Source organism: Spea bombifrons, chromosome 9 (assembly GCF_027358695.1).
Source record: "Spea bombifrons isolate aSpeBom1 chromosome 9, aSpeBom1.2.pri, whole genome shotgun sequence".
Lineage (NCBI taxonomy): Eukaryota > Metazoa > Chordata > Amphibia > Anura > Pelobatidae > Spea > Spea bombifrons.
This window is the reverse complement of record NC_071095.1, coordinates 5,544,967-5,557,427: the sequence shown is the minus strand read 5'-3', so window position 1 is coordinate 5,557,427 and position 12,461 is coordinate 5,544,967. Positions and strand designations below refer to the sequence as shown.

Genomic DNA, 12,461 nt, shown 5'->3' with positions numbered 1-12,461 from the left:
CGCGGCACTACACATTTCCACATAATACCCGCACCCTCCGCGCTGACACCACCCAGAACATTTATCATTATTAATATTTTTCGTATTATTAATAAAGCGGCTAAATCTGCTCTTAGGCCTCAAAAGCTCTTATCACGTGACGCGAATTCCCGCCAGCACAGGTTTCCTTGGTTACCCGGATTCTCCTGCCTAGCAACAGGTCTCGTGACAAGTGACAGGCGCAGAGATTGCCGCGGCGGCTCCGAGCGGGACGGCCGACACGATGCTGCGCAAGCTGACGGTAGAGCAGATTAACGACTGGTTTACTATCGGTAAAACAGTGTCGGATGTGAAGCTTATGGGCTCGTGGTTCGGGCATGCCGACAGTGTGTCTCCGGGGGACCACCTACCGACCGACAGCAGTGAGGGCCCGTCTGCACCGGCCCAGGGGTAAGTTTATCAACCTGAAACCATGCTGCCTGGTTATATATATATATCTCTCCCTACAAAATTATATAACTTTATTAAACAAATTAAAGGTAAAAAGCAGACCATTGCCAGCAAATGACGTTTCCTAACATTTCTGCATACATTACAAAAATCCCACATTGGACCAATATATTATATAATATCATAAAGGCGGGGGGGGTATATGTGACTTCAGTACCGAAGCACTATGATGCCCCTTGTTTTTAGGATGTTTACTGGGCATGAGGGGATTGCAGGGCTCTACAGACCTAAAAGCCCCAATAATGTGTATAGAAACAGCAGGAAATGGGTTTAAAATGTAAATAAAATGCACTATTCTAATTCTGGTTAAACAGCACCCAAGTGTCTCTCTTCAGGAGGGACAGTCCCTACTTGGGCCCTCTATCCCTCTGTCCTCCCCTGATCAGTGACGGGGGCGGTAGTCACCCTTGTACAAAATTGGGGAGGCAGATCGGCCTCTCAGATGATCAAGCCCCCCCCCAGTCTCCCGCTGTGCAAGGGAGATTAGATCTCCCTGATTGGCTTATTTATGCCGAGGAGGCTTCATTAAAAGCCTTTAAGACGCGGCAGGCTGGGATATGAATTCATATCCGGCAGGCGGTGCGGACGGCTGTCTGCGCTGCCCAGCACCGGGTCAAGGTCGGCCCCAAAAGGTAAATCCGTAACTGCCTCTGATGCCCCCTCATTCCTCCCCTGATGCCCCTCTTTTCTAGGAGCTCAGAATGTTGGCTGGGTATGAGGGTATCGCAGGGTCCTGCAGCCCTAAAAGCCCCAATTCTTAATAGAGCTCCACCCCTTGCATACCTCTAGCCACACCCCCACATTTCTAGCCACACCTACATCTAACCACGCCCCTTTACAGACAAGTGTCCCCCCTGTCCTTTGGTGACCCAGTGGTTCCATTAACTGGTCGCATATAGAAAAAGTACAGCATACAGTGTGGGTTTTTTCTCCCCGTTATCTGGGAGTCCTATTTGAGTCGTCATTTTACTATCCGGCGTCCCCACTAACAGGGCTACTCCAACAAACAGACCCGCTGCCAGACGTGCCAAAAACCAAGTGTTACGCAAAGTGTTGAGTATTTTATTAACCGCGCATTCAATTCGATTTTAAAAGGAAAATATATTTTCTAAAACTACATTGCTGGCATCGGTAACACGTTCAGCGGAAACAAAACCACAATCTAGACGGTCTATTGCAGGATCTACTCCGGGAACTGTAAAGATGGAATCACCGGCTACTAACGCTCTGTCTACACTATAGACTATTTCAGAATGCAGATTATTCCTCCCCATGACATGCAGCCACCCTTCCTACTGGCAGCTGACTTTGTTATTAAGGGGACACTCCAGCCATCATGCACTTTAAAGCATATGATAGCTGTGTGATCCCTTTACATTTTTTGGGGTATCCCCCTTGTAAATGTTTGGCGTTTTTGCACAATACCCCTGCCCATATACATTATTATTATTTATTATATTTTTGAGTACTTTAAAATGCATTGCTGTTTGGTAAAGTGTCCCTTTAACTGCATTTTATATTCTTCCGTCGGCCGATAACTCCTTGATTTCCTTGGGCTGCTGATTCCTGCAGCGGTTGGCAGCCGGTGGCTCTCCAGCTACTACAACCAGCAGCTTCATGATGTTCTGACCCAGTTCCTTACCATAGCGGAGGCTTCACTTATAGCTATATACCTGTTCCCCAGATTTCATTTTACTAAAACTTAAGCCTGTTCTACAGTCACCTGTAAAGGGCCATCGGAACCCAGGAGTGATGGGAGTGATAAAGGGCCATTGGAACCCAGGAGTGATGGGAGTGATAAAGGGCCATTGGAACCCAGGAGTGATGGGAGTGATAAAGGGCCATCGGAACCCAGGAGTGATGGGAGTGATAAAGGGCCATCGGAACCCAGGAGTGACGGGAGTGATAAAGGGCCATCGGAACCCAGGAGTGACGGGAGTGATAAAGGGCCATCGGAACCCAGGAGTGATGGGAGTGACAAAGGGCCATTGGAACCCAGGAGTGATGGGAGTGGTATAGGGCCATTGGAACCCAGGAGTGATGGGAGTGATAAAGGGCCATTGGAACCCAGGAGTGATGGGAGTGGTATAGGGCCATTGGAACCCAGGAGTGATGGGAGTGATAAAGGGCCATTGGAACCCAGGAGTGATGGGAGTGATAAAGGGCCATTGGAACCCAGGAGTGATGGGAGTGATAAAGGGCCATTGGAACCCAGGAGTGATGGGAGTGATAAAGTGCCATTGGAACACAGGAGTGATGGGAGTGATAAAGGGCCATCGGAACCCAGGAGTGACGGGAGTGATAAAGGGCCATCGGAACCCAGGAGTGATGGGAGTGACAAAGGGCCATTGGAACCCAGGAGTGATGGGAGTGGTATAGGGCCATTGGAACCCAGGAGTGATGGGAGTGATAAAGGGCCATTGGAACCCAGGAGTGATGGGAGTGGTATAGGGCCATTGGAACCCAGGAGTGATGGGAGTGATAAAGGGCCATTGGAACCCAGGAGTGATGGGAGTGATAAAGGGCCATTGGAACCCAGGAGTGATGGGAGTGATAAAGGGCCATTGGAACCCAGGAGTGATGGGAGTGATAAAGGGCCATTGGAACCCAGGAGTGATGGGAGTGATAAAGGGCCATTGGAACCCAGGAGTGATGGGAGTGATAAAGGGCCATTGGAACACAGGAGTGATGGGAGTTGATAAAGGGCCATTGGAACACAGGAGTGATGGGAGTTGATAAAGGGCCATTGGAACACAGGAGTGATGGGAGTTGATAAAGGGCCATTGGAACACAGGAGTGATGGGAGTTGATAAAGGGCCATTGGAACACAGGAGTGATGGGAGTTGATAAAGGGCCATTGGAACACAGGAGTGATGGGAGTTGATAAAGGGCCTCTGTACGCCTATGAAGAGGTTCTGTTAAAAAAATCAGCCGTTTCCAGCTACAATAGTCATTAACAACATTAACCCCGTCTGTGCTGGATTTCTGATCCATTTCATGGGATCTAAGTGGACAGAATTTGCTGTTCTTTCAAAAACGACGATTTGTATGACGATACAAATATTGTTATTCACTTTCTTATGCAAAAATAGCTACGCTGGCTAAAAAGAATATTGCTCTTTTTTTTGTACATATGGACAATGCATAGAATCCTTCTTTTTATTCCTCGCGGCGTTTGCTTGTTGAAGAAAGCCCGTGTCGTCTCGTCGAAGCATTAGGACGACCCCAGCGTCTTTCTTTGATCGTCTATGTGGACGGATAGTAGTACGGAAGGTTCCATATTCTGTTGGAGAACGTTGGGAATAGGCTTTGGGTATGCCTGTCCACGTAGCTGGAGACGGTCGGGATCTCCTCTCTGTGCGATCCCAGGCTCTCCCCGGGCAGCGCCAAGTCCACCGAGTCGTTGGTGTTCCACATGTCCATGAGCTTCACCTGCTGGTTCTCTTTCTCCAAGGAGCTCAGGAAATCCTTTAAAACCTGCTTGAATATGTATACGATTTCCCAAGGAAGGACGTCGTTTTCTGCCAGAACCTCCCGAAATCTGCAAAGCACAAAAAGCTAAAATATTTATTATATCAAAGAATCTGCTATTACCTTTTTAAGTTTTTACCTTCGCTAGATATTTCTGCGTCGCTTTCCATACCGTTTTTATATATATATATAATTATATATCTCATTTTTTTTTCTTCCCAAGTTGGTTTTTAAACTTTGCAGCAGGGATCACGGAATATGTGGGAAGCGGAGGGATTCGTTACTAAGCTAAAGTTGTGCAGCTGAATACCTAACGTCGACCGGTCCAGAATTAAAGAAATGAAAACGCTCTTTAATTATTAAAGTACAGAAGGGGAGTTTATTTCACAGCAAGAAAAATGTTAGATCAAGAGACAATAAACTAAAACTAGAGGGTCAGAGGCTTAGATGGAATGAAAGGAAGTTTTACTATACTGAGTGGGTGGTGGATACGAGGAACAGCCTCCCAGCAGAAGTGGTTAGGGCTAATACAGTGAGAGGATTTTAACATGCATGGGGCAGGCATACGGCTCCTGAATCTAAGACGAGACCAACGACTGATTAAGGTTTGAGTCTTTACAGCAGACTAGATGGGGGGCCGGATGGGGCCGATCTGCCGGCAGATTTTATGTTGATTCTAGGTGTTTTGGTGCATAGCGTTTGTTTATAAAAGTTTTAGGTGTGCTGTTTAAGCGCGACCGGTTTAAACGCGTACCTGCTGAGCACGGTCCCCGCGTGAGCCGGCTGGATCCGAGCGCACAGGACTTCCAGCTGCCGCTGTTCGGTGACCGGGATGCTCGGCTTCAGGCTGTGCTCGTTCCGTAGCCAGTTGTAGTCCGCGCCGGTCTTCTGGACCTTCTGCTCGCTTTCGATCTCGTGCAGCAGTCGCTCGCGCTCCCCCATGTGCCACTGCAATTCCCCCAGCAGAGTCTTGGTGACGGCGTCCGATCCGGAGCCCTGCGCCGCCTTGTCGGACTCGTTCCTCGGCCATCTCATCCACCCAAAGAATGGCATCGTCGGCTTAGCGACCGGACGGAAACGGGGCGCGTTCTGCCCGGAAACGGGACTGTCCGCTTCGCTTTTATAAACGTGAACGATCCGAAGTCGCTCCCAATCGGTGCCGGTACTTTTTTAATGTCTGCATGCGGAAAAGTTATGTTAGAAAAACCAGCGATGTGAGTATTTCATTTCAAATACATTTCAGGCAATTTAAGAAGAAAAAATAATAATAGACATAAACGTTACCTGTTACTCCTCGCTGCTTATATGGGAAGAATTCCTAAGATGTTAATAGAACGACCGACAATATGCTTTTGAGCTCGTCGATTCGCTCTGTCCAGAATCGCTCGGCATTAAGATTGTCGTGTTTTATATCCGTAAAGAAAGAGATCGCTCCGCTCGCCCCGTCGCTGGCGTCTGTGAATATTGTCGGTGTCTGTGTAGCGACTGAGTGGCTGTATCTGCCGATGATGGGCTTGCATCCAAAGTTAAAGAGGTCACGAGTCACGTGGCTCTGCCGTGCCAATCCCGGGGTCACTTCACAGACCTATTTCAGTCTCTCTTACCCGACTTTAACTCCACAATACACCGCCGGTCAAAAGTTTGGGGTCACTCGGCTGTTTTCATGGGAAACGAGGATATTTCTGGCTGTAACATAATCGCAAAAGGGTTTCCTAACGATCAGTTGGCCTTTTAAACTTGGATCAATGAAGACAACGTGCCATTGGAACACAGGAGTGATGGGAGTGATAAAGGGCCACTGGAACACGGGAGTGATGGGAGTGATAAAGGACCGTTGAACACAGGAGTGATGGGAGTGATAAAGGGCCGTTGAACACAGGAGTGATGGGAGTGATAAAGGGCCATTGGAACACAGGAGTGATGGGAGTGATAAAGGGCCATTGGAACACAGGAGTGATGGGAGTGATAAAGGGCCATTGGAACACAGGAGTGATGGGAGTGATAAAGGGCCATTGGAACACAGGAGTGATGGGGGTGATAAAGGGCCGTTGGGACACAGGAGTGATGGGAGTGATAAAGGGCCGTTGGAACACAGGAGTGATGGGAGTGATAAAGGGCCATTGGAACACAGGAGTGATGGGAGTGACAAAGGGCCGTTGAACACAGGAGTGATGGGAGTGATAAAGGGCCTCTGTATGCCTATGAACAGATTCCAGCTGCAATAGTCATTTACAACATTAACCCCGTCTGCGCTGGATTTCTGATCCATTTCATGTTATTTAAATGGACAATTTTGCTTTTTCTTTCAAAAACAAGGACGCTTCTAAGTGACCCCAAACTTTTGAACGGGGTATAAAATATATGGGGAAAATGTCTACATACATGCGTGTAATCTGTGAACAGAATGTTAACTGTTTCAGTGCATCGTTGTTATTTATTTATTTATTTTATTTTATTTATTTTGCCCGCTGCAACGGGCAGAAACGTCCAGCCAAAAATAAAGCGAGCCAAGACCGCAGTTTAAACCGAAGCGACGGGCATTAAAACGAACATTCAAGACGGGAGAGGCTTACCGTTACCGAGTCATCGCCGTGCCGAGCTAACGATCCGATAATTGCTGCTTTTGTCCCGCTTCGGATTCTGTGTGGAACGCGGCTCTCTTCTGTTCATAAGACGGTATTGTGTGCGCTAAAGGTCGCCGAAGCGGCCCCCCCTGCTCTCCTCTTCCGTTTCAGTTATCTAGTCGCTTTTTATTAGTTTGAACCCCGGGCGCGAGTAGACAGCTCTCTCCTTTACTTTCTCGCCGAGATTAGTGGGGTTTTTTTTAAAGCTTTTTTTTGCAAGCATTGGCGCCTATTTTATATTTATGTATTTTGCCTTCTCCAGGCGCCCGGGCTGCTTGGCTAGCAGAAGCCTTTCGCTAACGTGCCCCCGATGCCGCGGCTCGGAACCAACGAGGGTCTCGGCTGTTATTAAAGCAGATATTATACGCTGGGAACGTTCAGATGTCAGGATTAATAACGCTCAGCTGGGAGGTTTTCACATCGCATTGTATACGGCGCCACGATAATCCGGAGGAGCCGGCCGCGCAACGACACGACTGTCTACACAGATTTCAAGGCAGATCGGACTCGTGGCTTCCCCCCGCCGATACTTAACCGTTCCTCGCACGATGGCCGGGTCTGAAATATGTCACTGCGAGCCGAGACCTAATTAAAGTCACGGCGAGTGTCGTCAACGCAAATTAATAATCAGCTACGGTAAAAATCTATGGGGTAGGCATATGGCTCCTGAACAAGACCAACAAGAGACTGAGGCCTGAGTCTTTAGAGCAGGAAAAAACGGGCCGTATAGACGGGCCGAATAATGATAAATGACAAAGGGGATGAAAAGAATTCTTTGCGCATGGTCTCAAGTAACCCAGCTTGGGCGAGTTCACATCCGTGATGGTATTATCAATTACACTCCTTCTATATGCACTTTGATGTATATGACAGCTGGTTGCCCCTTCTTATATTTAGAAGGGACAACCAGCCCCTCCCCCCCAGCTCCTTGGCATGCAGGCTATCGCCGCGCATGCACACTATACTCGCTGCCAGCCAGCCCTGGCTCGTGTGAGATTCCCAGGGGGGGGTCTAATGAGACCTTCCGCATGCGTGTGCAGAAAGCGCCCTCATTGTTTGCGATTGGAGTGCTTTCCTGCCAAAACGCGGACAGCGGCCCGAGGCGGTGCCCTACAGCTCTGGAGCTGCAGCTTCTGGTAACGGGAATCCGCATACAGGTAAAAAAAAGAACGCAAAATTCTTTGTACAGGAGATTGAATCGTCCCTTTAAATCAGAGAGTCAATCCCTTGGCTGCGAATGAATGTCCCCCGTTCCCACGATACATTGCGCTGTCCTGAATTGGCGTCTCGTGCCACACTTTGGGTCGGTGTTCATCTGATGCCATAGCAGCTTTTTTTTTTTTTTTTTTTTTGTCAATAAGTGACAGTCTGATATTCACAGAACAGGCGATTTCATTCTATTAGTAACAACGCGGGCTTTTGATGAAGAAGTGGGACATCTTAACTCGCGTCGTGCGATGATCGGTTGAGCAGCCAGATTCAGCATCTTTTCAATTATTTTCCACATTTTATTTCTTCATGCATTTCTTTTTCTAAATATATATATATATTTTTTTTTAAACTTGCGCATTGGGTTACCCAGCAAAGTGTCTCGTTTCTTCTTCCTAGATTGCAGCTCGAAAATGCGTACGTCAAGGAGTTTAGGGCGATGGAGGAAAAAGAACTCGCCATGTACAAGGGAAAGGCTGCGAAGCCGCCAGGTACGCGTCCAATCCGGCTCGTTTTATAACTTGTACGGTTTGGATGGAAATCTTCTCCGGCCGTAGGTGGCTGTGTCTCCGTTAAACAGAAGATGACTTTTCCTGACTCCTCGGTTAAAGGAGAACGCATATTAAAGTACTTTTTATGTGCAGTCTTCAAAAACAATAATAATAAAGTACTTATGTAAGGTGGAAGCTGCAGCTCTGCAGTGGTCTATCACGGATAGCTTTTGCTTTTATTTTCTTTTCAGGATTCATTCGCAAACTTTCCGAAATGGACAAACTGCTGGAGCCGATATCCGAGCGGAGCTACCCAGACTTACCTATCTCAAAAAGCAGGGAAGAGGTAATTTACGCCGAATGCTGCGTGCGCCCTGCGGGTAATCAGAGGTGATCGTAAGTGTAATGAACCGATGAACCCCTTCTGTTCGACACGAGGAATATTTAAAATCAATTATCGAAACGCTCAGCTGAAACTAATTTAAGAGTGTTTATTACATTTACACCGCCGTTCAAAAAGTCAGTTTTCTGACGATTGATTAGCCTTTTAAACTTGGATCAGCGAACGCATCATGCATCAGGAGTGATGGGAGTGATAAAGGGCTGTTGAACACAGGAGTGATGGGAGTGATTAAAGGCCATTGGAACACAGGAGCGATGGGAGTGATAAAGGGCCATTGGAACACAGGAGTGATGGGAGTGATAAAGGGCCATTGAGACACAGGAGTGATGGGAGTGATAAAGGGACATTGGAACACAGGAGTGATGGGAGTGATAAAGGGCCATTGGAACCCAGGAGTGATGGGAGTGATAAAGGGCCATTGAGACACAGGAGTGATGGGAGTGATAAAGGGACATTGGGACACAGGAGTGATGGGAGTGATAAAGGGCCATTGGAACACAGGAGTGATGGGAGTGATAAAGGGCCATTGGAACACAGGAGTGATGGGAGTGATAAAGGGACATTGGGACACAGGAGTGATGGGAGTGATAAAGGGCCATTGGAACACAGGACCCTGCTGACTCTCTAATGCCTTTGATGCCACTATGGCTGAGGGTGCTCAGAGTTTTCTCTCTTCACCAGACACTTCTCAGTTTGATGCCTGTCAGCAGGGTCAGCGCTGCCGGACGTTCCTTGTAATACTTATATTTCTGCCCAGAATCAAGCCTTTGCCCCGCTTGGGGATCACGTAATAAAAAAACCCTATAAATATTCTTTATTTTTAGGGGCAGGTGCTCATAATAGCAATCTTTAGCCTATAAAGATCAGGTATATTGGCGATAGACTCGCAACTCCCTTCTGCAATTTAACCATGACTGTTTTATATGCGTCTTTTTATTTGCAAATGATGTAATGTTGGCTTGAATAACTTTTATTTTTTGTTTTCCTTTCACAGTTAATAACCTTGATTGAGAACAATTCAGTCACGATTATTCACGGGGCAACCGGCAGTGGCAAAAGTACCCAGTTGCCGCAGTTCATCTTGGATTACCACATGCAGAAGTCGTCGTTCTGTAACGTTGTTGTAACCCAGCCTCGGAAGATAGCGGCTCGTAGCATCGCGACTTGGATAAGCAGCGAGCGGGGGTGCACGCTTGGTGGCTTGGTGGGGTATCAGGTATAGCGTTTGGTTGCTGCTTTTATAAATTGCGCTCGCAGATGGTGTCCAAAACCTAAATCCGACGGTAAGACATCTAATCCACAGGGATAAGCTTTAAGCTCGTTAAAGGGGAAGATATTAATCGTCGCACCTCTTATCGCAACATATTTTGTGTTTTGCCCATTTCTCTTAAATGGTCTAAAATGGCCTTCGCTCGGGCTCCGTGAGCCGCCATCTTGCTGCCGTCCTAAGATATTTGTGATCCCAGCGTTAAACCGTTCTCCTCGGGTGGATAGCACGACTCAAATGGAGTCTCAGAGAGATCGTGGGAATTAAAAGTATCGTCGGTTCGTAATGCTCTCGCTTTATGTTTTGTGTCTGCTACTGGTTTTATCTCAATTTGGACCGTTCTTTTTTTCTGAAACACGATGGTTTTGTTCCGTTTTATAACGGTATTCATTATTCTCTCGGCAGTTCAGCTCCGCTTATGCGGTACTTTTGACCGCCCTGATGATTCCTTGGTAAATTCTCAGTTTCCATGCGGCCCGGAGAATAAAGAATTTGAAGATCCGTTTACTTTTCATAGAGATCATATTCTCATATTCTCTTCCTGTTTTCTTCATGCCTGCTTTTATATATATATATATTTTTTTTTTTTATTATTATTATTATTCCCTCTAAAGGTGGGATTGGAAAAAAAGACAGCTGTGGACACTCGATTGACTTACATGACTACGGGGGTCTTGCTGGAGAAGATAGTCAAAGCAAAAAGCTTGATGGAGTTCACTCACATTTTTATAGACGAAGTAAGTGACGTCTCACAACACGCACGTTTTAAAAATACCTCTTTTTTTTTTTTTTGCGGCTAACCCGTTCAAACAGCAGCCCCGCAAATCAACCTTCGGCATGATTTGATACGCCGTAAAAATGAAAATCCCCCAACCCACGATAAATTGGTTGCTATAGAGATGACCGATAACATAAGCGGGGGGGGGGGATTATTGCTTCTAAAGAGGATAAACTGGAGATCAGATTTTAACCGCGTGTAATTCTTGTAAATTGCACATGTCCCAAAAACCTGCTACATACAATCATCATATAAATGGTTTTTTGGGGTGAAATTCAAAGCTTTCTTGCATAGACTGATTTATATTTATTCATATATATATATATATATATATATATATATATATATATATATATATATATATATATATATATATATATTAATATAATATAACGTTTTTTTTTTTTTTTTTTTTTTTTGAGATCATCGGTGGAGCGTTCTTCTGTTTGCACCATGTGTCCCGTGCGTTCTTTGTACCGTTCCTTCTATATTTCTAGGCTCCGTGGTGGGCACGAGTTTGTAGAAACATCTGGCAAATATTTTTAAAGCACAGAGGCCGTTCCGCTCTTACCTTTTATCTTTTACGCTCTCCTCCCTCTCCCCACCCGTGCTTCCTTCTGGCGCTTCTTCGGATTGTTCTTGCTGAAATGTCACTAATGGTCTGACCTTTTTGCCGTACGGGGGGGAACAGGTCTTTTTTCCGGCGTTCGGTTCCCCTCCGAGAACAAACTGACGTTCCCGATTTGTCTGAAGCTCCAGTTCTATACGTAGAACGCAAACTTTGGATTGTGTCGGATGTCGGCTTAATCCATCGCATATGGGATTCTAGGACTGAAATATTCCATCCCGCTTGCTTGGATGAAACAAATAAATCTTGAGCATTATTTGTGCTGATAAAAAAAAAGTTTAGAAACTCCAAGAAATTTTCCAAAAAAAAGAAGTGCGGAAAGTGTTTTCCCGCCATCCTGTTTACTACAACCTTAAATGTGCTCGTAGGCTCCAATTTGGAAACGGTGCGATTGGCTCTTAATGCTTCATATGGAGTCATAAGGTATAATTACTAGTCGTTTGCTTCATTCGCTTACAGCTGCTTCATTCGTTGCGCCGTTCAGCGGACCAGGCTCTTTTTGCATGGGCGCCTGCGTGTAAGCCAATGTCCGATGAGGCTCTCGGTCCACGAGCGCTGGGATGTGTGGCTCTAGCAAGCCAAAAGTGTTCGTTTTTCATTAAAACACAAAACGTAAGAGTTTTTTGAAACCGTTTTTAAGTTATCACAGCTTTAAGCGTACGTTTCCGGTTACTGTAGCAGAGATATAAATGTATATACCTACAGAACGGGCGAGGGTCAGGAGATGCTACCTGTTCTTATCGCACGTTCTGGATTATATGGAATCGCGTCGGTGTTGAGCGTCGCTTTACTTTGTTCCTCGATGTTACCGATGTAAGATTTGTTTTTTCTCCCCTTGTTTATTTTCAGGTTCACGAACGCACGGAAGAGGTGGACTTCCTATTGCTGATCGTCCGTAAACTTCTACGTACCAACTCCCGATCCGCCAAGGTCAGTGAATGCGGCGATCCACGAATCCACTACTTTTTTAAATGTCGGAAACGCCAAATTGTGGTGAATCCCTCAAAGGGAAAATACCTTTTTCGCTCTGTTTTCAGTACAAAGACGTCCAATGATCTTTTTATTTCAGATCGTGACATGCAGGACGCTAGTACTGCGTAC

General features: G+C 46.3%; 2 protein-coding genes across 2 annotated transcripts in view; one reads left to right on the top strand and one right to left on the bottom strand.

The window, feature by feature from the left end:
- Nucleotides 1-262: 262 nt before the first annotated feature.
- Nucleotides 263-12,461, top strand: part of TDRD9 (tudor domain containing 9) — a 36,052-nt gene continuing 23,853 nt past the window's right edge. Inside the window, exons 1-7 of the mRNA XM_053475430.1 lie at nucleotides 263-401; nucleotides 5,318-5,333; nucleotides 8,193-8,290; nucleotides 8,536-8,630; nucleotides 9,682-9,903; nucleotides 10,569-10,691; nucleotides 12,210-12,294. Of these exons, the coding sequence (XP_053331405.1) occupies nucleotides 263-401; nucleotides 5,318-5,333; nucleotides 8,193-8,290; nucleotides 8,536-8,630; nucleotides 9,682-9,903; nucleotides 10,569-10,691; nucleotides 12,210-12,294 (778 nt within the window). The remainder of the gene's footprint in view (nucleotides 402-5,317; nucleotides 5,334-8,192; nucleotides 8,291-8,535; nucleotides 8,631-9,681; nucleotides 9,904-10,568; nucleotides 10,692-12,209; nucleotides 12,295-12,461) is intronic.
- On the bottom strand, nucleotides 3,551-5,093 carry RD3L (RD3 like). Its single transcript, XM_053475575.1, has 2 exons — nucleotides 4,715-5,093; nucleotides 3,551-4,030 (listed from the first exon to the last, which is right to left on the bottom strand). The coding sequence occupies exons 1-2, from the start codon at nucleotides 5,011-5,013 to the stop codon at nucleotides 3,736-3,738; spliced, it is 594 nt and encodes a 197-aa protein (XP_053331550.1). The 5' UTR covers nucleotides 5,014-5,093; the 3' UTR covers nucleotides 3,551-3,735.

Bases quoted from the DNA above. Each gene is read 5' to 3' on its own strand.
- RD3L (XM_053475575.1), bottom strand. From the start codon at position 5,013: ATGCCATTCTTTGGGTGGATGAGATGGCCGAGGAACGAGTCCGACAAG. The intron at 4,031-4,714 runs GTACGCGTTTAA...TGTGCTTTGCAG, and splicing joins GCGGGGACCGTGCTCAGCAG to ATTTCGGGAGGTTCTGGCAG.